Here is a 24,550-nt window from a genome sequence, read left to right on the forward strand (position 1 = left end):
TATAGTGAATTGTGAGTTGAAATATTTTACGTATCCAATTAATTAAAAACAAAAAGTGTAATGTGAAAGAAATCTAATAATCTAAAAGATTGGTACATTTATGTTCATTCCAAATCTATGACAAACTCACCTGCCCTGCCTATCAGATGTTCTTCACCATCCAGACCCTAGTAAGTTCCTCCTTAATTACACTCACCAGCCTCTTGCTTTTTCTAGCAAACTCACCAGCCTCTTGCTTTTTCTAGCAAACTCACTGTAAAAAGTTCCTTTCAGATCAGCTTTTGGAGCCCTCTCTTTAATTTCCCTTATAAAGCTCTCCTGCTAAAGCTCTTAGCTTCACACTTTGCATCTCACAAAAGCAAAAAAAAAAAAAAAAAAAAAAAAAAAAAAAAAAAAAAAAAATGCCCATCTTCCCTACTCACCTTACCCTATGCTCTTCTACTTAGTACCCTAATCCTAACTCACCTTATCCTATAGCTAGAGTAGTCTCATTATTATCTGCAATAACAATATCTCCATAAAATTACAAGAATGAGACTCACCAATATTTTCATTGCATTGCTTTTCCTTCTTTCATTGGCAGCCAATGCAAGGAGCTGGGGCTCCTCCCCCTCCACTGGTAGGGACACTTATGTCAGAGATGCATGCAGTGTGACAAGATACCAAGATCTTTGTATCCACTCCCTAGCGGCATTTTCACAAACAGCTAAAAGGAGTCCTACTAAGTGGGCTAGAGCTGCGGTCTCAGTTACAATAAGTGAGGCTAAAAATGTTACACAATACCTGAAAAAATTGAAGAAGTACAAGCTCATCAGAAGTAGCAGAAACAGAATTGCAATTGCAGATTGTATTGAATGTTTTGAGGACACCCTTGATAATCTTCATAGATCACTTGGTGTGCTTAGAAATCTTGATGCTGCTAATTTTGATTCACAAATGGGAGATGTAATTACATGGACTAGCGCTGCACTTACAGATGAAGATACTTGCTTGGATGGTTTTGCAGACCAAATTGAATATAGCAAACAAATTAGAGTTCTTCAAAATAAGGTTTCAAGAGCATCTTATATCACTAGCAATGCATTGGCTCTTGTTAACAAACTTGCATCCACTGGTTTGGATAGTATTACTAATTAGTATCAGTTGCAGAGTTATTAAGGAGAAGGGAATTTGGTCTCTAGATTTTCTTTTTTTTTTTTTTTTTTTTTTTGGTTGAGTATTGGGGAATGAGGGATTCGAACTAGATCTACTATCAGATCAGATCGTATATACAATAACTACTAGGTTATGTTTTGGTGTGTCTAGATTATTAATATTTATATTGGAATAATAATACTTATATCAGATTAATATTTTTAGGTATGCATCTTTTATGTTTATATGTGAATAATGTCTTTTGGGTGTTATTTGGGATCCAATAATCAATGTATATTTTTTATTTAAATAAAGTCCATCTTGCAATCATTGATAAATAAATATAACATATTTGTTTGTCAATTCTATATTTTATGTATTTTATTATTGCTTTTTTTCTTTTTTTGTCAACATTTTTCTTTCTTCTTCTTCTTATTTTTTTAAAAGAATTTACCTTCATTATTAGCCAGTAATTGCTAGGGGATCATATTTATATAACAGGATAACAGAAGTATCAAACGATAGACACATGAGGACTGCTCCACTGTACAACCTTACTGAACTGGATCCCCACAGCATGTTTGAATTGTAAAATAGAAGCTAGTGTTACCAATTTGGTTTTGATAAGATTTACCATTTATGTAAAACTTATTTCCCTTCTGTTTTTATGATTTTTATTTTTAATAAATTTTCATAATTGAATATTGCTACTACCCAATTAGACATTAACATTATATTTTTGTTTAATTATTAATAATTTGGCTGTGATTGAAATTCTAACATCTAATCGTACATTTCCAGAAACGATAATTTTAATTATATACCTAATGACTAATGTGCTGTTTCTATTTTCTATTAATACAAATGTTAGGCGCACTCTTCAAATTCACAAGACAAGCAAATCACAGGCCCGTTTTATCTGAAGGTTGGGCTTTGTTTGCAGAAAGTTCTTTGGGTTGAGCTTGGACTGTAGAAAGGCCGTGTGAGAAATTTTCTCATACGGGTCTAAGTTCGTGGCTCTATGGTAAATATTTTGTATTCCAATGTCAATCTGCTTTTTCAATGAAAATATAATTCACTGTGGTTTAAAAAAGGGGGACCACTTCAATAAATTCGCCGCCTCAAAGCTTAGTTTGACGGGGATGCATCGGGGGAAACTACTTAGTACAGAATAAGATGACAGCTTTTGGGTCCATACTGGTAAATATTGTACAAGTTTCTTGGAAAATTTCACAATAGTCCACAAAGAAATAATTCTTTCATCGTAGTACATTTATGCTTTATTTGAAAAGGATTTTTTTTTTTTTTTTTTTTTTTGAGAAAAAAAGACGTGAGCAGAATATCAACAGGAAGCTTTTTCCTCATTTGAACAAGGTAAGGAAATATCAATAATTATATGTATATTATATACTTTTCGGATGGAATATTAGTTTGATTGGGGTTATTGTTATTGATATGATTAATACTAATTTGGGTAGTTGGTGGATTTTATTAGTTAAAATTAATTTTAGTTGAATCAATAATTATTGATGTGGTGACCAATATGCATTTTTTAATGCCAAGAAACAAAAACAAAGCCAAAGACAAAGAGATTCAGATTCTTCTACCAAACGTTTCCACATCATGTTAGAAAGGTCGCATCATTGATGGCTGCATTTCGTTTAATTTTTCTTTTCTTTTTTTTTTTCTGTTGCTTATTTTAATTATTGAAATTATAAAATAATATTAAAATATTACATAAAATGGTGGTTATAACAACAGAATGAATTAGTTTTTATGTAATATTTAATATTGTGAGCATTTAGGAGATATTTTTAAAATATATAAACTTAATATTCTGTTGGGCTTATTAAAAAAAATAATTATAATCTATAAAACTTAATATTTGAAATTAATTTTTTCTTGAAATAAAATCAACATTTTATATGATTTATTTCGATTCAATTAAATAGTTCTATTTTACTCAAAAAAATAATTAAAATTAAAAAAAAAGTAAAACTCAAGATTGAAATTTAAAATCGAATAACCGAACCAAAAATTACAAATAATTCGATTTTTTCGGTTTTTTTTTTCTAAAATTTGCATTTAAAATATATAAACTTAATATTCTGTTGGGCTTATTAAAAAAAAATTAATTATAATCTATAAAACTTAATATTTGAAATTAATTTTTTCTTGAAATAAAATCAACATTTTATATGATTTATTTCGATTCAATTAAATAGTTCTATTTTACTCAAAAAAATAATTAAAATTAAAAAAAAAAGTAAAACTCAAGATTGAAATTTAAAATCGAATAACCGAACCAAAAATTACAAATAATTCGATTTTTTCGGTTTTTTTTTTTTTTTCTAAAATTTGCATGCAAATTCTTTAGCACAATAAATAGGAATACGATGAAAAGATCGGTGCGAACGGAGCCAAATGGCCAATGAAAAGTGTGGAGAAACGTGGGAAATTAGTAAATGGCTAGGTGCCACGTGTCTGGTAAATGGTCAACGTCGCTTGAGAACGAATGCTCCTCCGACGTGCAATACAAGTCCTGTCGTCGAGGGTCCCACTCCATCGACATCTCACACTGATTCCCGGACATCTGAACTAGTCCTTATCGTAGTATTTTGAACCAACGACCAGCCAAGACCAGCCCACTATTAACGCCGTTTCCCTCCCTTGGTGATTACCGATTACGATAGTACCAGAGACTTCGAATTTTCATTTTCTTCGTGGATTTAGAACTTAGAAGAGTGTAATTTAGCAATTTGATTCCAGAATATTCTCAAGAGCATATGTTAAATAAATATTAAATAAGTTAAACTCATAATTTAATATATTATTATTATTTTATATTAATTACCAAGATCATCATCTCACTAAACTATAATTTTAAAATTTGAAAGGCTAGAAAGCAAATCTTTCTTTTACATTACATGGTATGAAAATGCATGTCAACGTTTTCTCCAAACCCTTCTACTTTAAACGTGAACATCTCTTGTGAATTAAGATATAGATTACACAAATTTCAATGGCAATTATTGTTTAATGGTTTTGTTGCTTCGTCCATGGAAAGAAGAGCTAGAGCAATGGCTATAATCATGAAAAGGCTTTAGTAACGTAAAATGGTTTTGCCTTTCAAAGAATGGGATCATTATAAAACTGTTAAGGCAACAAAAGGAAGAGAAAGAGCAAGAGGACTAATTATAAGAATAAGACCTACTTGGGTCTTGGGCCTCCATCCAATACAACAAGCCAGTTGAAAAATGTTTTTTTAAAAAGTTATTATTATTTTATTTATATTTTTTAATGAATAATAATAAATAATCTCATTTTTAATTAGTCTGATGTATGAGTGGAGTTTATATGCAGGGAAAATTTTTCCCTAATTATAATTAGCTATATTGAATGTTAGGTTAATTAGTAATAAAACGAGCTTCTAAATCACTCCAAATTTGCCTTTGAGTAGAGATTGGCGCTCCCATTGACTTTTTAAAGGGAGAGCACACCGCCATTTGGAGGATGATAATACACCTAATGTTTATGAAAATTACAATTTGCTTCCCCTTATTTCTTGGCTTTACATAATTCTATTGGCTAACTTATCCAATTTGCCTTTTTTTTTCTTCTCTTTTTAAACATTTCTTCTTATATATATATATATATATATATTAATTTTAAGGCGAATATATTATATAACTTAAAAATATTTATAAATTTATTGATTTTAAAATAATATTTAATAAAAATTATTATTTTTACTAACTATAAATAAAAATATATAATTTTATTAATAATTATTTTAAAGCTAATGAAGTCTAAACATGAATCAATTAATTGAGACTTCTATCAACTATGAATTGTTGATGAGATTACAGACTAAACACCTATAACTTGCACGTTGAACTAAATGTTTTCTGAATAAACTTGTAAAATATTATGACATGGACATTTAAACTACTAACACAAAATAATTAATACATTATGAACTTTTCTAGCTATGAATTGAGCGGTGTGGCAATGGACACTGAGTAATATATTATTTATATGTATAAAATAAAATAAATCAAAATCTGAATTAGATTCTCATACTTATTATATAGAAAAACATATTCTATAAAGGTATCTTGGCCAATTTTTGGTAACAATATATTGCCACCAATTTATAAGGAAAATAAATTTCTATTGATGAATATTCTTATTTTATTTTATTTTATTCCCAAATGAAAATTCCAAAATTAGGCGAGACTGAGTTTAGTTTGGGCCTATAACTATAAGGCTATAATCGTCACTGTTTTGCCCCTAGGCCCATTAAAGCATATTAATATTTGACCTTGTTAAAGCTGTACTTAATAACGAATACAAAAGTCAAAATCGCCAACGGAGAGAATGAAAACGACAAATCTCACACCAACTCCTTACGGTAAAGTTTTTAAACTTAAAATTAATTAATCACTACCAAATTGCCAAATATAATTTAAAATTAATTAATCACTGCAAAATTTCCAAGTATAATTTAAAATTAATTAACTGCTACTAAATTGCCAAATATAAGAATTAATATAATTTATTTGTCCCATAATTTTATTTGTTAAAAAATTTAGTTAATTTAATTAAACTATAATTTTTGCTTTATTTTTTTCCAATATATCTTTAGTACTCCATTAAAATTAAATGATCTGTATTAAATTATACTTAAAATTAATTCAACGATAATTAAATATTAAATTAAATAGAATTTTCTTGAAAGATTAAAGGTTTAAATTTTAATTTTGTTCACATTAAAATTTAATTAATGATAATATAGTATTTATTATGTTAATTGATAAAAGAAATATATTAGATAAGAAATAAAATAATAATCTTCAAATACTCAGCCTTTTATTTGTATAGTTCGACAAAATACGCATATTAAAAATTTAATTAACAAAAATTATTTTGTTATTTTTTACCCTTAATTTATTAAGATATTAATAAAAGCTATTCATTTAATGAATAATCATAAAAATTATTTTAAAAAAATAATTATTTATATATATAAATTTAAAAATTTTATAAATATTTTCAAATATATAAATAAAAGAATAACAAACAAATAAAATAGCATGGAAGGGTATTATTTATCCATAAAGAAGTAAGACAACAATTTGGAATTGAGATAAAAAAAGAAAAATACAACAAGAAATATGGGAGGAAGGGAATATTATTACCTAATGACAACCGTTTACTTTCAAAAGCAAAGGAAAAAGCCTGTAATGGCATTCCCGTAATTATTTAATGAATCAAGCCTTATTTTACCATTCCGCTCTAGTTAAATACCGGAGGGCTCAATCGCCTAAATCGCAACAAATCCATTGCTGGGGACCCCGTTTTCTGGCGAGCGAGTCCATCTGAACTCTCCAATCGCTAAACCAGAAAAAGCACTTGACAAAAATTGAGATTGAGAGCTTGATCTGAGAATTTTTCAGTGTGAAATTTTAGTAAAAAAATGGGGTCGGAGTTGATATTTAGAGGCCATGATGAGCCACAGCATATAACTGATGCCTACTCGCCCAAGCCACCCAAGCGATGGCTCTCGGTGACTCGTCCGATTCGCTACATGCTTCGTGAGCAGCGACTCGTCTTTGTCCTCGTTGGCATTGCTATCGCCACTCTTTTCTTCACCGTTCTCCCTTCCTCCTCTAGGACATCGTATGTGCCTCACAGCAAATACGACCCGATCCCTGACTCGCTTGCTCACTTCTCTCTCGATTCAGTACCGGCAAGATACAAATTATTTCAGCCTCACACGGCCGGAGGGAAGATTCCGTTGGGACTAAAACGGAAGGGGTTGAGAATCGTGGTTACGGGTGGGGCTGGGTTTGTTGGTTCGCATTTGGTAGATCGTCTGATCGAAAGAGGTGACAGTGTGATCGTTGTCGACAATTTCTTCACCGGAAGAAAAGAGAACGTGATGCACCATTTCAAAAACCCGAGATTCGAGTTAATACGACACGACGTCGTGGAGCCCCTGTTGCTGGAGGTTGACCAGATCTACCATCTTGCTTGCCCTGCATCGCCTGTGCATTACAAGCATAACCCGGTCAAGACCATAAAGACAAATGTTGTAGGGACATTAAATATGCTAGGGTTGGCCAAGAGAGTCGGTGCAAGGTTCTTGCTCACCAGCACCAGCGAGGTATACGGTGATCCTCTCCAGCACCCGCAGGTCGAGACTTACTGGGGCAACGTCAATCCCATAGGTGCGTCCATGACTCCATTCTCCTTTTCCTTCCTTTCTTTTTTTTCTAAATTGACAGCCGGCGATCGGGATCAGTAAGGTGTGTGTTAACAAGCTTGCGTATGTTAGCAATATATAAGGCACGTAGCTAATATGCGCTAGGCACGTTGCCTACGTTAGGGATGCCACGGTGGTGGCCGGTTGGGTGCATGGCTCTTGAACCTAGATCCGACAAAGCATTGTACGGTCAACAAGACCCGTAACGTAATTGGCGGGTCAAAAATCTAACGGTCCATACTCTAAGTTAGGTTGCTGTTTACTGTAAAACTAGAAAATATGAGGGCAAACATGTAAATTTGTGGCAATCAGTATTTTTAGATCTGATTAAAGGGGAGGCTTTCAAATGTGACAGGTGTCCGAAGTTGTTACGACGAGGGAAAGAGGACTGCCGAGACATTGACAATGGATTACCACAGAGGAGCAGGCGTTGAGGTTAGCAATTTCTTTTTCTTTATTATAACAAAAAAATGTTAATGCACCTGAAAATGCCAGTTAAATTGAGCTGCACATAATTTTATTTTATTTTTTTTCCAGGTCAGGATTGCTAGAATTTTCAATACCTATGGGCCCCGTATGTGCATTGACGACGGCCGTGTCGTTAGTAATTTTGTTGCTCAGGTGGGTACTATTTTTAATATTAATAAGATAAGACACTCAAATTTTTCTATTTCTAGTTGTTTTCCATGGATTGAAGATAGTAATAATTAATGCAAATTTGGGTTCATCGATTGCTGCAGGCCTTAAGGAAGGAGCCTTTGACCGTATATGGTGATGGGAAACAGACAAGGAGTTTCCAATATGTTTCTGATTTGGTAAAGAACTTTTTTTCTGAGCTAGGACAAGGATGACCTTTCTTTTTGTTTTTAATTCTTCTCTTTAGTGATAGCTTTATTGCCTTTTTCCCCTATTGATTTTACTCTGTCATATAAAACTTTTGTTGTCGAATCCAAATTTAGTGCATTTTTAGTCGGGAAGATGTTGGGGATTCTTTTATTCTGTTTTTGCATAACATGAAATATGCATGTGTACAGTAGCACTTGTCTTAAATACACACAACACATTGTTTTACCCAATTCCACAAATATCCATCCGGTTTTCGTCATTTGTCCCGAGTCTTAACCTGCTGTAACTTTAAGCAAAGTAGCAGATACCACATTCCATTAGCCAGTTAAGATCCCCAAGTGGTCCTCCTTTGTAATTGTTCATGGAGTAGGTAGGTAGTTATATAGTAACGCATAGTTTGATTTGTAATATAATATATTTTTTTCTTTGCATAATCAAACAAACAGTCATATGTACATTAAAAGTGGGATCCTCCTGTCTCCACTATGCATTTAATTGATAATTTACGTCATAACTTTACGGTTGAAAAGTATATATTCTGTAGCTTGCTGAGCCTTTTTGTGTTCCAAAACATTTTGATAAGCAGATATTAGTCCTTATGGAATGTGCTTCAAGTGTCCATCGTATTCTTTTCCTGTTTTTTAACAGTCAATGGCGTTCAGGATTATTTAGATTGACCTCTTTACCTGTATTTGAATCAGGTTGAGGGTCTGATGCGCCTTATGGAAGGGGAACATGTGGGGCCTTTCAATCTTGGTAATCCTGGTGAATTCACTATGCTTGAGCTTGCTCAGGTAAGTTTATTTCTTTTAATTCTGTAGTTGGTTTCTTGGTGGCTCTTTTCTTTATTCAATTTTCTTCATTGTTTTTCACGGTGTAATAATGTTTCCAATCATTAAGTTAGCTTAACAGTAGCTCTCAAAAGATTGTCACTTATGATTTCAATAATGATGTAAATAATTTGTATATAGTAATGGGCCTTTATATAGTTGGGTTTTAGGATAGTGTCATTATGCTTGTTTCCAACTCATTCGCTTCTCTCATTGTTGGTTGCGACGTGTGGCTCTCTTTCTCTAGGTAGGCTTGTACTTGCATAGTTCATGCATTTCAGTGTTTGTATGGAACAAGTGATTTTTTTTTTTTCTTTCTAATCAGTAGACTTATATGATCTCCCTTGCTTTCCCCCCTCTCTCTCTTTCGGTTTGTAGGTTGTACAAGAAACTATTGACCCAAATGCAAAGATAGAGTTCAAGCCTAACACAGAAGATGACCCACACAAGAGGAAGCCTGATATTACTAAAGCAAAAGAGCTTCTTGGTTGGGAGCCCAAGATATCCCTTCGGAAGGGTCTCCCTTTAATGGTCTCAGATTTCCAGCAACGCATCTTTGGTGACCACAAAGAAGACAGCACCACCAGCACTGTGTCAACAGCTTAAGTTGGCCTCCTTTTTTTTTTTTTTTCCTTTGGGCAGAAGAAGCAGAAATATAATTATTTGGTAGATAACCAATTTGTCTTCGCCTGTATGACAACTATACAAGTACTACCGTGGCAACAGCAGTAGCAGCAAATGGGGCTCCTTTTTCCATGAGGAATGTATCTTGAGGTGTTCCGTTGGGTTTTGATTCAGTCAGCTCCATAATCTCCATGTCTTTATTTTTGATTGTATTTTCTATTCTAAGGATAATAGACAGCAAGTCTTACAATTAAAATTACTTTTTAACTCTAAGCATTAGAAATGGCTGCCTGCCTGCCTCTATTTCATTGTATTTGTTTTGTTACATATACAATCGTATCTTCGTACATTAGCATTTGTACTAGTCCAATTTACACTTCAAGAAATATTTACCAAAAAGTATTTGTATGGAAAGGGAACAATTTTACAAGTCAGATGAAGTGCACCACAGTTACATTTCCATCCATTAAAATTCAAATGACAAGAGTTATGGAGTCAGTCGCACAAATTCACAACCATCTCACATTTTAATATTCTGAAGTAAAAAACACTGTCCAAAAACCAACTAGTTTGAGCAAATCTGAGTACGTGACAGTCTGGTCTCACAAAGACGCATGACCATCAATATGATTCACAGTTTCACACACTTACGCAAAAGGAACAAGCAAGAAAAAACAAACAAAGACCATCAGAATCATAACATTTCACTTTGGATTCCTAAGGACAATGATAACAGAGTCTCCTCGAAGAAACATTTTACTGATGAATCTATCTTTGTTAACTGGTTGAGCTTTTTTCTTGCCTTTCCCAGTTTTTGGCACCTGAAACAAAAGAGTAAACTTAATTGCTTGTTTTGAAGAATATTATAGCATCTGATTAAGGAAACAGATGGTAAAAACATCAAAGTAAACCAACCTCAGTCCACATCTCCCTGACATTTTCTAGAACCATGTTGCAGTGTCGGTCAAATGCTCTCACACGTCCAAGAAGTTTCTTATTGTTGCGGCAGTTAATGAGCACCCAATTACACAATAAAATATGTAATACAAAAATGCAAACTAACAGAAGTTGTAACTGCAGATTAGCAAAATGCATACCCATATCACATAAAATCAGTGAGTGACCAGCCGGTATCAAAGCTGACAACCCCAGGACCACAAATTGGGTTTAGGAATTTTGATAATTGGAGCCAAACATTCATAAAGCTGACTGGTTCTGGTGAGAAACCAACAAAATAATGATTTAAAACCATCTCTTTAGGCCTATAAAAGACAGAAAGAGACCTATACTATCACAAACTCACCATAATAAGTCCCTTTAGTCTGATTGGACTATCCCCAGCTAAACAAATTTGGGTAATCCCAAATGGTCCACAATTGTCAAGCTGCTCGTATGACAGTCAATTTAAGTTGAACACTGCTAGGCTTCAATGTTTCTACCTAATAAAAATACCAGCAAGGCAAAAACTTGAGGCTGCTAGATTAAAAGCTACCTGTGTATTATTTTTAACACTCATCATGAGAACAGAAAGTGGCCCAGTGCTGAATTCTTCTGACTCATTCTTGGCCTGTTAAAAAAAAAAAAAAACAAGAGGTTAGGATGAGTAACAAACAACCTGAAAAACTAAAATATAAATGTAATAGAGGGTCTGACAAAACTTCAAAACATATTCCATGCAAATAAAATAAACTTATGAGTACTCACTACATGAATATAAACCATTCCAAGTTGAACTCTGTAAAAGAATATCAAAAATAAAATTATAGTTTTTCATTTAAAATAGTTAACACCATATATAAAGATTGAATCAAAGAATGTATTTGTTAGAGTTCAAATACTAAAATAATTCTTCAATAATGAAATAATCATAAAATAAGCACCCTAGTGGACTGGTCGGCAGGTCACCCTAAGAGGAGATAAAACAATATCACCGAGTGAGGTAACACTTTGCAAAAAGTATCACACGACAAAAGATGAGGAACAACATCTAGGTAAAATAAAGAGAATTCTTAGAGAATGAAAGGCAACTATCACCTAGACTCTCATTGCTTGGACAGTAGAACACCATCTCATCATATATTAAGATATTTCTAGCATTGTGTCCATTTACATCATCATTGCTATCAGTACAATTGAGAAAAGTGCTAAATGTCTAGTTCATTATCTTTTAAAAAATCAAGAAGTTAATTGTAAGTACAGTACTAAATAAGAAATTGTTCAAACAAGCGAAAGCAGTTGAAATCTTAAAGTAAATTGATCCCGCAAAACAAAAGCAGTAGAAAGAAGGTAAATATGTAATATCAGGAACTGTAAGCAGAGGTAGTTAGAAAACATACCGTGACATCCTCACCCATTGGCCTACTGCAAAAGATAAGATAGAAGAAAAGACTTTGTTAGTATAGTTTGGTCATATTTGATGTATGCAGTTCACAAGAAAATAGCAATCTGAAGCACAATATCTATTTTACCACAACTATGCTTAACCAATTTAACTCTCAAACTTAATTTCCATCAATCATATTGAGATAACACAAGAGATTGCACTTTCTTCACATTTAACAATTTCATTCTATCTCTAGATATACTTTCTACTACCTGCAATCAGACCAAATGTAATCCTTTTCTTTTTTTTTTTTTTTTTTTTCAGAAAACCACAAAGCAATGCCGGTAGACATTTATTAGTGTCTTAAGGAAATATCCATGTAACAATCAGGCAATCATCAATTGTCTAGATCGTCAAACCAACTATTAGGATGAAGAATAGCAGAAATTACCTCATGGTGACTTAATACGATTCCTCTTCAAACAAACCTACACAGAAAGACGAATGAGGGTTTTGGTTCCGCAAAAATCACTCCCGAATGGAAAGCGCAGAGAACTAATCCAAAGACGAAGATGAAAAGGACGATTTTGGAGAACTCACAGAATGTCAAGGGTTTAACTTTTTAGCGCGCTATTGAAACCGAATTGGTCAGTTCGGTAATGGATGGATTTCTTTGTTCTGGGCCAGACCAAACAAGGCCTAAACCTGAATCTTAGGCTCTTAGCTATAAGAGGCCCGAGTTCAAGCCCAATCAATGGCGATCCCGTTTAAGTTTCCTTCTCAGGGAGGGAAACTTTTCCCCGCTGTCGAACAATCGATGAACAAATCCCCTCAGTTTAATATTTGAATAATCAAATTAATTTGGTTCAGCTTGCCCAGAAAAAGAACTTGGTTGAAGCACAATGCATATATTACCTTTGTGTCAATTGTTTTTAGATTTTTAAAATAAAAATTTAGTAATGTCTAATTTTAGGGCAATTGGTATAAATGAATATTAGTACACAATATGCACCTCAATTTCATTCCATTGCTACTTCATTTCATTTCCTTTATAAACACAACAATTTTTCACATTTTCAAGGAGAAAACTGCTATGAAGAGACATAAATTAACGAGGAACAACCCTGACTAACAGCTACAAAGCGAGAGCCTACATAGCCGAGTGAAACGTGGGAGGCTCCTTTAATCCGCAGAGATAACTGCCACGCGATTTTTTTCGCCGGAACTGCTGATTATTTGCAGTGACTGGTGTAGCCAATTCAACTCTTTCTATGCCATTACTGAAGGGTTCAGTAAGGGGTTCAACAACAAGCTCATTGGTGTGCTTATCAAGCCAACCTATTATATCTGCGAAAACGATACTGACATTCTCATGGGTTTCTCCTGCAGTCAATCCGTGCCACATTCGAGGGTATAATTTCATGGTTTTGTCTTTACTGCTAGCTTGCTCATACAAGGCCTTGCTTATTTCTGGGTCTGTAACTATATCTGCATCACCATGTAGAACTAAGAACGGTAGTGTTACCTGCCAACAACAACAATACCACCCAAATTAACAATAACCACTGTAATTAAGATTCTAAAATTCTACATTGATTGGGCTAAAATTCTATAAAAAGTAGAGTGAGTTAAAGAGAATATAATAACCTGGTTTAAAGTCTTTTCAAGGTTCATGCTAGTTCTGAGCATCTCTAGTGCAGTTTTCAGCCTAGGCTTGTCCTGGTAAATCAACTTATTGTTTCTTATCTGCACCATGAGAATGTAATGAGATCATTAATTTTAATTAATACTCATGGAACAGTTGTAAAAACTTACTCAAATATGCTTACTTGACTGTAATAATCTATCAAGTTCGTTTTTACCGTTCCTTAACTTCAAAACTAGAGAAAAGCAAAATATATATATATATATATATATATATAACCTCACCTCTTCTCGTTTAATAGGATCTTTGAATGCCGAGTCAATGACATCTTTAGTTGGGACAATCTTCCATTTTGGTATAATCTCTTCAAAGCTTGTCAATATATTAACAACCACTGGATGTGGTTTCAACTTCTCTGATATCTACCAAAATTAAGACATATAATCAATCAATTATTGATTCGAATTGTTCAAAATAATTAAAACCCACATGTTTTTTACTACTATCCTACCTTACACATGGGAGCAACAAGAACAGCACCATGATAAAAAGAAGGTTCCTTCTTGTGCAATAACAAACTCACTGCCCCTCCCATGGATTCTCCATACAGGAACCTGCCCTTGTCCCTGTAATCTTTCTCCACTGTTTAACCATTTGACAAAAACTTAGCTATGTCTACGAGTAGTATTCTGATACTTATACAAAATTAGAGGCAATACATTTTAATGTGTGCACATACCACAAATGGATTTGAAAAATTCATTGCAGTCATTGACAATATTTTCAAACTTCTTGATGTAACATCGAGAACCAGAGGATCGTCCATGGCCTTCATAGTCAATTCCAAAAACAGCATATTGTGCACGTGCTAGCCTGATTCCACATTCTATTAAAATCAAGTAATCACATTAATTTTTGTCACGTTGGTAATCAAGAATTTTATGTAATTGAACATTTGAATTTTTAATCTTTTACATTATGACACAAACTTGCTCATTAGGCTACTAGCTAAGTTGCCTTAAGTTAAGGCCAGACTGATTGATTGATGGAAAATAGCTAAAGTTTTTAGTTTCCCATTCTATTTTAGGTCATCAGCCCCATCTATATTTCAGGGACTAGAAATGTCCAGATGGGTAATAGTTTGCATAAGCTAGGTGAGCCCAAGGATAACTGGTTGCCAAACCTAACCAATTTAGCTGACCAAACTCTTTCTTCAGATTGATTCAGCAACTGATCCACATGCATAATAAGTATCAATTCTACATAGACACCATTGTTTAAGTTGGTATCAACAAGAAAAGCTATCAGAGCTTGACCAGAGGTTATATTAAATACTTGAGTAATAGCCCTACCTACTTGTTGTAAAAAAAAAAAAAAGATGTTTATCAAACCCGTAAAATATAAATCAGGGCCCAAGGAAAATTCATAATAACAATTTAAGAAAAATAAAAAATTATATTTTTTATTCATTAAACTATTACGATTAGAGAAAAGAAAAATTCATTTCTAAGTCAACAGAATTTCAAGTTTCACCAATTGAGCAGTAAAATTTTATAAAATATTAAATTGTCAATAAATTTTCTATATTTTAGCTCTGTTAAATGGTTAATTTGTCAAAGTTAAGAACTCTGTGAGCTCAACAACACATTAGAAAAAGTTGAATAATAGAGAAAAAGAATAAATCTTGATATATACCAAAATAATATGAAAGCACCAAAAGAAAAGTCTCATACAGAAGCATGGGCTTAAAAAACTAAAAATCCATCACAAGCAAGAAAAATTTCATAGGGATAAGATAAAGACGTTGGCTTTTAGTGCTATGATGGTTCTAGAGACTCAATAACAACAAGATAAGCTTAACAGAATATGGGCAAAGACATGGCAATTTAGCAATTGTCATGCTCACTTCAATCAATTTTTTGGCAATAATAAAACCTTAGTTTTAGCATAATCTTTTCTATAAATAGATGTTAAAAATTTCTCCCTTGAGGTATTTGAAACTCTTCACATTAAATAATAATAATAATAATAATAATAGTAAAAGAATGATTTTAAGCTAATCAATTAAATTAAGAGACGTGTAATAGCAAAAATCAAGGTTTAATGCTTCCTAATCCTGAATTTTAAATGATAGATATAGAATATTTGACTTGCACAGCGAGTGGACAACTTCCTTCCTGCGGGAAAAAAGAAAATACTAGCCATCTCTGTTCAAAAAAGTCATACTAGTATTATCATCATTAAATTAATTAATAAGTAAAATATAGAGAATAGCCCATTTTGAAAGCGAAAAACAGCTAATGGTCAACTAAAACTTTTAAAGAATATATACATATATATAAAATTATGCTCTTGAAAAATATTAATATTAATACTTGATTGTACAACTTCCATGCGTTCACAGCAGAACTTTTCAAGCGTGCAAGGAAAAAATTCTGAACTACTACTATTTTAACAAAAAAAAATCTAGATGAAATTAAATGATTTCAGACTTATTTTTGAAAAAAAAAAAAAAAAAAATCAAAGTTCTGGGTTAGATCCCATTACTTAAAAAAATTATGATTCCTCTAAAACTAAAAATAATTGTTTCTTCAATCTCTGCATTAAGACCATAAATATTAGATACGAGACATTCATTCAATCCAACCACCAATCAGCATATCACTACCATAAGACATCAAATAAAAACTAAGAAGTGAAAAAAAATGGCAGCCATTAAAAAGTTGATGGAAACAGCAGAGGCTTACTAAGCTAGAAAGGGAAAAGAGGTCATTAAAGGGAATTTATTACCTTTCATGTAATTGCTGCACTCCATGCCATATCCTGCAAAACCCATTTAATGAATAAAATAATTACGAAACCCATCCAACAAACGCAGAGAAATAGAATTCAAAATAGATGAGAGAGAGTGTATACCATGGCAGAGGAAAACAAGAGCTTTTGGAGAAGATGAAACAGGCAACCATCTACAAGTGAAAAGATGCACTCCTCTTGAATTCTTTATATACTCCTAGTTAATTTGAGCAAAAAATACAAAGCAGTCTCAAAATCATCAAATGAACAACGATAAATTAAGAAGAAAAGAAAAAAAAGAAAGAGAGAAACAAAGAAAAGATTCAAAATCGCACCTCTTGATATTCAAAATCCATATTTCATGCAAAGATAATCAAAGAAAAAAAATGATTTATATTAAGAAGCAGCCACAAGGAGCTTGAGCATCAGTTGCCTGATGGGTGACAAACAGATCTCTCCTTATTTGAAGAAGAAGAAGAAAAAGAAGATAGGCTTGAGAGAAAATAAAATAACGAAAAAAGCGGAAAGTTTTGAAGGGGGCAGAGATGGATTCGATTAGATTCGTTTACTTATACATTATTTTAGAGCTTGCTTGAAATATTCCATAACTCAGATGATGGCTTAGTCCCTATCAGACCAAGCCTCGGATATAAAAAAATATTTAAAGCGGAGGAAATGTTTTTGGTACTCAATGATGGAACTTCAGAACTAATATTCAATTAACATTAATTATAAGGATTTGGGATTAAAACATTTCACGGGACTAGGATTAGGAGCAGGTCGGGGTAGTTCAGGATACACGCCGCGCATTCATCTTATTAATAAAGATATAAGTAATTATAAATAGATTCGAATGCATTACCAATAGCTCTTTTGATATATGTTATATTAATAGTGTGTAATTATGAGTATTTTATCTATTATTAATAATTTAAAATTTATAAAAAGAGTATGAAGTAAATATCAATATTAAAATTTTAAATAAATTCATATTTGTAATTTTAAATGAATATAAATATCTTAAAATTTATAGATATATGTTATGTTTTCATCCATACATAGACCACAGCATGATCCAATGAATTAGCATAGAAGAAAAAGTAGTAGTAACAAAATTTAGAACGGGTCATGAATGGAGGTTTTAAAATTGGATTATCTATAAATATTATGACAAATGAACTGATTAATATATTAATTATATAATATTCCATTGAAAGAAATTTTACTTCATAAAAAATAAAAAAATATCTAATACTTTTAATTACCTACGTAAATGTTTTATTTAATATTTAAATTTAATACAATATCCTAATATACAATTATAGACATGTGTAATCATATAAAATCACGACAAGAGAGAATATCATTGTCAAATGTTATTATTTATATTATTGGGTAACATTGTATTTATAGTAATATTTAAATATTTTATCATATTTAATAATAAAATTTTAAAATATAAAATTCTATAATTATAAATATTTTTTTAGCTAATTTTTAATATTACAGCTAAAAAATATAAATGAGTTATTTGTCAGGATTTCATTTTAAAAAAAATACTTTCCTAAAACAAATGGAGCTCTAGTATTGATAAAGTTTGTAAAATTTATTTAAAGTTTAAATAATTTTTAAGTTTTAAGTTTTTGACACAATAAAAAACATCCATTTCAATTCCATGAACACAAATTGAATTCCTTGGATCAAATAAACAAAATGAATTTCAATAAGTGTGATCTAGTTGGTCTTTCCACTTATCGTGACGAGTGAGAGATTTTGAGTTTGAGTCCTCTCGCTTATAAGTGTTTTTACTGATCAGTGAGTTTAGAGGAGGATTGGTTTTTATTGTATAGTCCATAGTTTTATTCCGGCTCATCAGACCTTCCTAACGAGTTAAAAAAAAAAAAACAAGCTAAATGAATTTTCATCAAAATTAATAAAAATTATAATAAATCTATTCTCTACTTTAATTTAAACATATTTTTAGAAAATTTGATACTGTCACGTGAATGAAATGAAAGTTCGTTTCTGATTCAAACTAATTGGACAATGAGTTACGATCCTTACAAAAGAAATTTATGATGGGCAATGACATCTAACGTAACATGTTGATATTGATATCATGGAGATTGTTCCAACGACCCAAAAAGACTCGCATATGTTATTACTATTATATTAAATCACCAATCGTACAGTTCATCTGGTCTTATTTAATATTTAATAGTCCCAATTTACCCTCCATTTACTGCGACATGACACCGCTGTTCCTTGGGACACAACACTTTCTTCAGTAGCGGCAGTGAGCCTGTGAACGGTATTTCCCTTTTTCTGTGGTTCATATTAAACTTCCTCCCCAAATTACACATGAATAGCCTGGGAGAAATAATTTGGGAAAACTATACAAAATAATTTTAGTTCATACTAAGTTATAGTAAGATAAATTAAATAGGATAGGAGTCGTTGAACCAAAGGAATGATTTATTTAGCTAGTTGAATCAATTAACTAGAAAATGAATGAACCTATTCTAAATTCAACATCATATCATATATATGAAATAACAATGTGATGAGAAGTCGAATAGGAAGCAATAATTGAACAGTAATTATGGTAATATGGCATGCATAAGGGCTGCAGATCGCCTCACTTCTCCACAACTAGCCTTCCACCGACAGATGCTTTATAATGTTTTGGAACAGTCATTAGCAACGCTAAAGGCAGAAATCAGACCAGCCATCCCAAGAACCTGTCTCCAACTTCTTGTCCCAGCAGCAACAGCTGCCCCTGCCATACCGCCCGCTATTAGAGCATTCACCTGTAAGAAGAAAAAGCTTTGATTATATTTGTCAATGGGTATTCAAACCATGACTAAATGAGACTTTCTGTAGAATGAGCCAATTGTACTCCAATCACCAGTCTGTTTTATAAACTGAACAAAGAATAAATACTCCTTTCCTAAACAGAAAACACGTAAGGTAAGAGACTTTGATGCAGTCAAAAGGTGTACAATCAAATCCACAAAAATTCACATTATGCTCAGCTTTCTGCGGGCAGAGACTCCCAACTAAAGCTATATGCTATTGTCACTCATCTTGCTAAAAAGAATTATTCTTTTGTAGTAGGAGATAATCATTTTTTTTTTTCACCAAGTTTCCAATAATTACAAGTTATGCATGTCTGATGAATTTGAAGTTCTTCTAATGCTACCAACTAAATGAAAGTATATGTGCTAGGTACAAGAGCAGTGCTCGCAGACCACAAACTATGGAAAAGCAAAATATGAAAAAGTCATTTTCCTCGAGGTTCAATTCACTACAAGGTGGCATCAATCATATTCATAAGAAAAGAAAAGTTATTTTATAAAATTCAATTGTTTCATTTCCTTTTGTTTCTCATCTTATCCAAAAAGGAAGGGCACACCCAATAATCTGATGGATGTATGAGCAAAATGAAGCAGTTCAATTTCTTAGGTCTTAGATCTTAGATTGTCAAAGACTAATAAGCTTAAAATTCTGTTGATCCATAAGTTGCCATAGTAACAAGATAGAAATATCACTAACCCAATCGTTCTTTTTCCTATATCTTTGAACTTCACAATGGGAAAAAGTAAAAACTCCAGCAACAAGCCCTGAAAAATAAGGGATGATGGACATTGAAACAAGAAAGGATGAATAAGTTTAAGCCTGAAATCAGCTTAGCTGACACATCAAAGGACATTCAGAAGAACACCATAAATATCTCATAGAAATGCAGAATCTGACAATATACATGAAAGACAAACTCCCAACCAAACTTTAATAGAAAATGATGACAAATAAAAAACATCTTGTGTGAGAATGATAAGTTCAGTTGGAGGATCAACAAAGGGCATGAAGGAAAATTTAATTCTCATATTAAGGATATTTAATATTCTCCTCCTCTGAAGCCTATATCCATTCCTAAAAGTTGATTAACTCTAACCCTTTAATAATCACCTCCATCATCCACTTCTTGCAGCATCTTCCTAAATATTAAGAATAGACATGTTCCAGCTTCCCATAGAATATGTGGGAACTGAGAACTATCTATGAGCAGATTCAAGTGTACAGAATATTAATATACGTTTTGCAGGGTACATTGACAGGAAAAGCAATATGCAGTTTTTGTGCATAGCAAAATCAATTCAAAGCCCTTTCATGAGTCATATAATAATTAATCCCATGCTTGAAAGGAATACAGAATCACTCTTATACTTAATTAAACTAAAGCAAATTAACCTTCTAACAAATAAATCAATAAATAAATAAATAAATAAAAACAAGCTTGAAATTTGAAATACCATGCGTGCATATAATACTGCAACTATGTCAGTTAAGGTAATCAGGATCACCAAAGCGCAGAAAACAAAAAATGCTTTTGCTTTTTTTTTTTTTTTCAGATTACCACATTGAAAGCCGAATTTCCCGATTGACTTTGCCTGCATTTTGAATTAAACAGAAGAAAGATAAAAATCATATGAGAGTCTAGAATCCGGGTCTTACAACAATAAAAGAAAGAGCAATTTAGTGGAAATATCATACAACGAAGGAAGCATAAGCTGCGCCGGTCAAGCCTGCATAAAGAAGGAAAGAAAGACAGAATTATAAAGCGATAAACCAATCTGTAATAATGGCGGGAACTTAATCGTAATTGATAACCGCTAATTCTTTGGGATATATATTCAAAAAAATTACCTCTTTTGCGGGCAACATACGGACCTGCACATGACCCCCAAATCGCACCAGCCTGAAAGAAAGAACAATTTCTTTTATTTAGAGTAACGATGGATTTCTAGAAGTACAATAATGGCGCTTGTTTTTTCAGAACTCGATTTTTCTTACCGTTCCTACACGGAGGATGGAATCAACGGCGAGGGAAGAGCACGGAATGACGCCGCTCAAATCTTCTTCTTCCATATCTCATTACCGGTTCTTTTGGGAGTTTTTTACGGTTCCGAGTCCGGACAAATCAATGTCGATTAGTTAAAACGATGTGTTTTAATTTTGGTCATTCACCACAAAAAACCACGCTGCCAGCTACCTAGGTTATCATTAGGTGTTCTCTTTAAACGACATCGTACAATATTTGGTGAATTTATCCTCAAAAAAGAAAGAAATGGTGAATTCAAAAACGACGTCGTGGGAGTCATACGAAAAACCCTAGATCCTCTCCAGCAATTCTATTCGCATTATATTTTTGCACGGCGCTGCCTTCATCTCTCAAAGCTCTGTTTCGCTGGTCTATCAATCCTGTGAGTCGCGTAGCAGAAACGTCAAGATGAGTCGCGGGGCGGCAGCTGGAGCTAAGGGGAAGAAGAAGGGGGCAACCTTCGTGATTGACTGCGCGAAGCCAGTGGAGGATAAGATCATGGACATTGCGTCACTTGAAAAATTTCTCCAGGAGAGGATAAAGGTTGGTGGCAAAGCCGGTGCTCTTGGTGACAGCATTACCGTCACTCGTGAAAAGAGCAAGATCACCGTTACGTCCGACAGCAACTTCTCTAAAAGGTACTCGATTGTCTGTGCTTACATATGGCTTCTTTAGATTTTTCTTGTTAGGATAACTTGATCTACACACAGAAAACGGAATCTGATAGATGGACCATTTTAATAGCAGGAAAGCTTTTCATTGTTTTGGGTAGCATCCTGGTGTTTTTAACAATTTGGTGTTTTATGGGCTAGGAATTCAATGATTGTGATGTGAAATTATGCTCAGTATGAATGTTCGGATCCTTCTAACCATTGCTTGATGCCCAATATAGGATTTTGTAGTCTCTTCATTATCATGTTTCTTGATTGGCAATAATAAATATATAGTGGTTAGTAATTAAGTATATGGTTTTGTGGCTTGCAATATCATATTGCCCATTTCAGCTTGACAAATGATGGCTAGTTTGGATGTAAAATGTTTAAATCTAAACATTTGAGCGTTAGCTTTCAAGCTCATTGATGGAATGCAGTGGTTATCATCTCCGCATAGCATTTTTTTTTCTCTAAGCATCTTTGTATTATTTTCTCTTCGATCTTATAATGTTGTCTCTGAATTTGATATGAAACCTCAAATGTTTCAGCTGCCAGATGCACATAACAATTCTGTCATTTGTATTTATCTTTGTTCTTTTCAGGTATCTTAAGTACTTGACCAAGAAGTACTTGAAGAAACACAATGTGCGGGATTGGCTCCGGGTGATTGCTTCCAACAAAGACAGGAATGTGTATGAATTGAGGTACTTCAACATTGCTGAGAACGAGGGAGAGGAGGAAGATTGAAGACCCAATTCAGTATTTCATCAAATTATATGTTTTAGTTTGCCTTTTTCAGAGCCCCCTTATCTTTTTCAGCTGTTGGATCTGTAAGACTTGTTGAGGTTGTTTTGTGATTCTTCTGATTTTGTTGAAATTTTGTTATAATTAGATATCTACTTTTCATGTAAGAGCTACTAAATACAATGCAGATTTCTTGCTCCAGTTTGGTTATAGAGATCTTTCTATTGGCATTGGTTTTGGATTATAATTGTGGTCTGGCTCCTTGTAGTCGCTGGTGCCTTCTATACGATGGTAACTGCTGCTTTTCAGTTTTCACAGCATAAAATCCCGTTTAAGCCATAATTCCCCTGTTTGCATGATGGAATTATAGCGTTATGGACGTGTGTTGTTTCTTAGGACATGACACTTAAATTTGTTATGTATTGAAATTTACCATGGGGGCAGTGGCAGGGAAATGTAATGCCTGCAATGGCAGGCTGTTGAAATTTGCCTTCTGTGCGATGAATGGCAGTGTTACATGTATCTTGCTCGCGTGATGATGGTGAATCAGAAACAGCATCATAATAGCCGAAAATGATGTTCAGATCAATCTCTCTACTGAGATGAGAGTTCAGAAATTACTCAGACTTGAACAAACTTCCATCATACCGCTCCAAAGCAACGCTCATATCCACAACTCTCAATTCCTTCTCGCATCTTTACATTCTCCGTGGGATGCCTTCTCTTTGGCCTCGTCCTTCTTTGCTTTGTGCAAACACCTCTCGTTAACATGTACTCTTCTTGTACTAATTTGACTTTTGCCGGCCAAGTATTTGATGAATTGGCCAGCCGGACATACCATCAGTGAGTTTGACGGGGTTACAATAAAAAACAGACAGCACAAGGAATTACAGAACGGTTGAATAGAAATTAATGTTATTATGTGATTTAACATGTGATGTATGATGCTCATCAACTACAAATTTCACCTCTCTCTAAGATTAATAACTATTTTAACTTCTAATGATTTTGATCATTGAATGATCTAAGACCTATAAATTAATTTGATTTTCAATTACCTATTTAATGTATTAAAATAGATAATATATCTGAATTTAGATGGTTATATCTCAAAGAATAGAAAACTCTTTTCACTTCAAATTATATCGCATGATTGGAGGATAAATAAATATTTGGTCCTTAGGATTTTATTATAATTACAATTGTATCCATCTTATTTTGGTAAATCAATTGATTAGTCCTTAAAGTTTAGCACCATTAAACTATTTAGTCATCAATCTAAAAATATCATTTTTACCATTAAGTAATGATTAAATAGTAATTTAAGAGTAAGTGCGAGGATTAAATAATAATATTATGTTACATGCAAAGGACTCAATAATAAAATGTTACAAAGCATTTAACATCTAAGCATTTTTTGGACAGAATAACTAATTAATATTTGAACGAGGCTCAATCTCTAAACTAATCAGTAATATTTACCAAAGTAGAGGGGCGAATTGATCATAAACTCCAAGTTTAGGTCTTAAATTAATTCAAAAGTTAAGTTGGATCAAATTGCATATCTAGTAAAACTTTAAGGACGAAATTGGATATTAAACAAACTTCTAATTTGGATGATCGGATCTTTGTTGAAAAGCGACTCAGCAATAAAATAAACATGTTAAAGTAGCAAAAATATATATTTAGAGGAAAAAACAACACATAATCATAACATTTAGCCTAATATTTCAAAACTAAAAAAAAAAAAAAATCTAATAACTATAAAATACAAAGGTTCAGAATAGAAAAAAGAAAGAGTTGCAAAT

At 32.8% G+C, this 24,550-nt stretch overlaps 6 protein-coding genes across 9 annotated transcripts; 3 read left to right on the forward strand and 3 right to left on the reverse strand.

Moving 5' to 3' along the window:
* The first annotated feature begins 52 nt into the window (after positions 1–52).
* On the forward strand, positions 53–1,362 carry LOC105642530 (pectinesterase inhibitor 6). The gene has a single exon (XM_012227380.4). The coding sequence runs from the start codon at positions 532–534 to the stop codon at positions 1,135–1,137; it is 606 nt and encodes a 201-aa protein (XP_012082770.1). The 5' UTR covers positions 53–531; the 3' UTR covers positions 1,138–1,362.
* Positions 1,363–6,454: 5,092 nt separating this feature from the next.
* Positions 6,455–10,057, forward strand: LOC105642531 (UDP-glucuronic acid decarboxylase 2). Its single transcript, XM_012227381.4, has 6 exons — positions 6,455–7,367; positions 7,758–7,837; positions 7,940–8,023; positions 8,143–8,217; positions 8,950–9,042; positions 9,457–10,057. Exons 1-6 carry the CDS (start codon positions 6,614–6,616, stop codon positions 9,682–9,684), a joined length of 1,314 nt encoding a protein of 437 aa, XP_012082771.1. The 5' UTR covers positions 6,455–6,613; the 3' UTR covers positions 9,685–10,057.
* A 146-nt stretch (positions 10,058–10,203) lies between these two features.
* Positions 10,204–12,644, reverse strand: LOC110010431 (Small nuclear ribonucleoprotein family protein). Of its 2 annotated transcripts, XM_020682797.3 has the most exons (6): positions 12,477–12,644; positions 12,039–12,063; positions 11,407–11,437; positions 11,195–11,269; positions 10,618–10,776; positions 10,204–10,523 (listed from the first exon to the last, which is right to left on the reverse strand). In XM_020682797.3, exons 2-6 carry the CDS (start codon positions 12,044–12,046, stop codon positions 10,407–10,409), a joined length of 390 nt encoding a protein of 129 aa, XP_020538456.1. In that variant the 5' UTR covers positions 12,047–12,063; positions 12,477–12,644; the 3' UTR covers positions 10,204–10,406. The 2 variants fall into 2 exon arrangements, with proteins under 2 accessions (XP_020538456.1, XP_020538457.1); XM_020682798.3 differs by lacking the exon at positions 11,407–11,437.
* Positions 12,645–13,009: 365 nt separating this feature from the next.
* LOC105642532 (alpha/beta-Hydrolases superfamily protein) lies at positions 13,010–17,149 on the reverse strand. Its single transcript, XM_012227382.4, has 8 exons — positions 16,799–17,149; positions 16,587–16,680; positions 16,461–16,493; positions 14,410–14,556; positions 14,182–14,312; positions 13,955–14,092; positions 13,673–13,771; positions 13,010–13,550 (listed from the first exon to the last, which is right to left on the reverse strand). Exons 1-8 carry the CDS (start codon positions 16,817–16,819, stop codon positions 13,176–13,178), a joined length of 1,038 nt encoding a protein of 345 aa, XP_012082772.1. The 5' UTR covers positions 16,820–17,149; the 3' UTR covers positions 13,010–13,175.
* Positions 17,150–18,920: 1,771 nt separating this feature from the next.
* Positions 18,921–21,486, reverse strand: ATOEP16-4 (Mitochondrial import inner membrane translocase subunit Tim17/Tim22/Tim23 family protein). Of its 3 annotated transcripts, none has more exons than XM_012227383.4 (6): positions 21,318–21,476; positions 21,171–21,222; positions 21,018–21,049; positions 20,881–20,914; positions 20,019–20,086; positions 18,921–19,273 (listed from the first exon to the last, which is right to left on the reverse strand). In XM_012227383.4, the coding sequence occupies exons 1-6, from the start codon at positions 21,390–21,392 to the stop codon at positions 19,139–19,141; spliced, it is 396 nt and encodes a 131-aa protein (XP_012082773.1). In that variant the 5' UTR covers positions 21,393–21,476; the 3' UTR covers positions 18,921–19,138. The 3 variants fall into 3 exon arrangements, with proteins under 3 accessions (XP_012082773.1, XP_089577337.1, XP_089577339.1); XM_089721213.1 differs by having other exon boundaries at positions 19,201–19,273; positions 20,777–20,914; positions 21,318–21,486; XM_089721211.1 differs by lacking the exon at positions 20,019–20,086 and having other exon boundaries at positions 20,777–20,914; positions 21,318–21,478.
* Positions 21,487–21,658: 172 nt separating this feature from the next.
* LOC105642534 (large ribosomal subunit protein eL22z) lies at positions 21,659–22,989 on the forward strand. The gene is made up of 2 exons (XM_012227386.4): positions 21,659–21,983; positions 22,601–22,989. The coding sequence occupies exons 1-2, from the start codon at positions 21,754–21,756 to the stop codon at positions 22,743–22,745; spliced, it is 375 nt and encodes a 124-aa protein (XP_012082776.1). The 5' UTR covers positions 21,659–21,753; the 3' UTR covers positions 22,746–22,989.
* Positions 22,990–24,550: the final 1,561 nt, after the last annotated feature.

This window comes from Jatropha curcas, chromosome 5 (assembly GCF_041381405.1).
Source record: "Jatropha curcas cultivar XTBG-Jc1 chromosome 5, XTBG_Jcur_1.0, whole genome shotgun sequence".
Classification (NCBI taxonomy): domain Eukaryota; kingdom Viridiplantae; phylum Streptophyta; class Magnoliopsida; order Malpighiales; family Euphorbiaceae; genus Jatropha; species Jatropha curcas.

What these genes read in the sequence shown, in the direction of transcription:
- LOC105642534 (XM_012227386.4), top strand. Translation starts at nt 21,754, where the DNA reads ATGAGTCGCGGGGCGGCAGCTGGAGCTAAGGGGAAGAAGAAGGGGGCA. An exon ending in GACAGCAACTTCTCTAAAAG is followed by an intron (nt 21,984 to 22,600) that starts GTACTCGATTGT and finishes TGTTCTTTTCAG; the next exon opens with GTATCTTAAGTACTTGACCA.
- LOC105642532 (XM_012227382.4), bottom strand. Translation starts at nt 16,819, where the DNA reads ATGGATTTTGAATATCAAGAG. An exon ending in ATTTTTCAAATCCATTTGTG is followed by an intron (nt 14,313 to 14,409) that starts GTATGTGCACAC and finishes ATGGTTAAACAG; the next exon opens with TGGAGAAAGATTACAGGGAC. An exon ending in ATCCTATTAAACGAGAAGAG is followed by an intron (nt 13,772 to 13,954) that starts GTGAGGTTATAT and finishes CTCATGGTGCAG; the next exon opens with ATAAGAAACAATAAGTTGAT.
- ATOEP16-4 (XM_089721211.1), bottom strand. Translation starts at nt 21,392, where the DNA reads ATGGAAGAAGAAGATTTGAGCGGCGTCATTCCGTGCTCTTCCCTCGCC. An exon ending in GTATGTTGCCCGCAAAAGAG is followed by an intron (nt 21,050 to 21,170) that starts GTAATTTTTTTG and finishes TTCTTTATGCAG; the next exon opens with GCTTGACCGGCGCAGCTTAT. An exon ending in CAGTATTATATGCACGCATG is followed by an intron (nt 19,274 to 20,776) that starts GTATTTCAAATT and finishes TTCTTCTTACAG; the next exon opens with GTGAATGCTCTAATAGCGGG.
- LOC105642531 (XM_012227381.4), top strand. Translation starts at nt 6,614, where the DNA reads ATGGGGTCGGAGTTGATATTTAGAGGCCATGATGAGCCACAGCATATA. An exon ending in GGGCAACGTCAATCCCATAG is followed by an intron (nt 7,368 to 7,757) that starts GTGCGTCCATGA and finishes CAAATGTGACAG; the next exon opens with GTGTCCGAAGTTGTTACGAC. An exon ending in CTATGCTTGAGCTTGCTCAG is followed by an intron (nt 9,043 to 9,456) that starts GTAAGTTTATTT and finishes TTCGGTTTGTAG; the next exon opens with GTTGTACAAGAAACTATTGA.
- LOC105642530 (XM_012227380.4), top strand. Translation starts at nt 532, where the DNA reads ATGAGACTCACCAATATTTTCATTGCATTGCTTTTCCTTCTTTCATTG.
- LOC110010431 (XM_020682797.3), bottom strand. An exon ending in GAATGGTTTATATTCATGTA is followed by an intron (nt 11,270 to 11,406) that starts GTGAGTACTCAT and finishes TTTTTTTAACAG; the next exon opens with GCCAAGAATGAGTCAGAAGA. An exon ending in TCAGGGAGATGTGGACTGAG is followed by an intron (nt 10,524 to 10,617) that starts GTTGGTTTACTT and finishes CTTTTGTTTCAG; the next exon opens with GTGCCAAAAACTGGGAAAGG.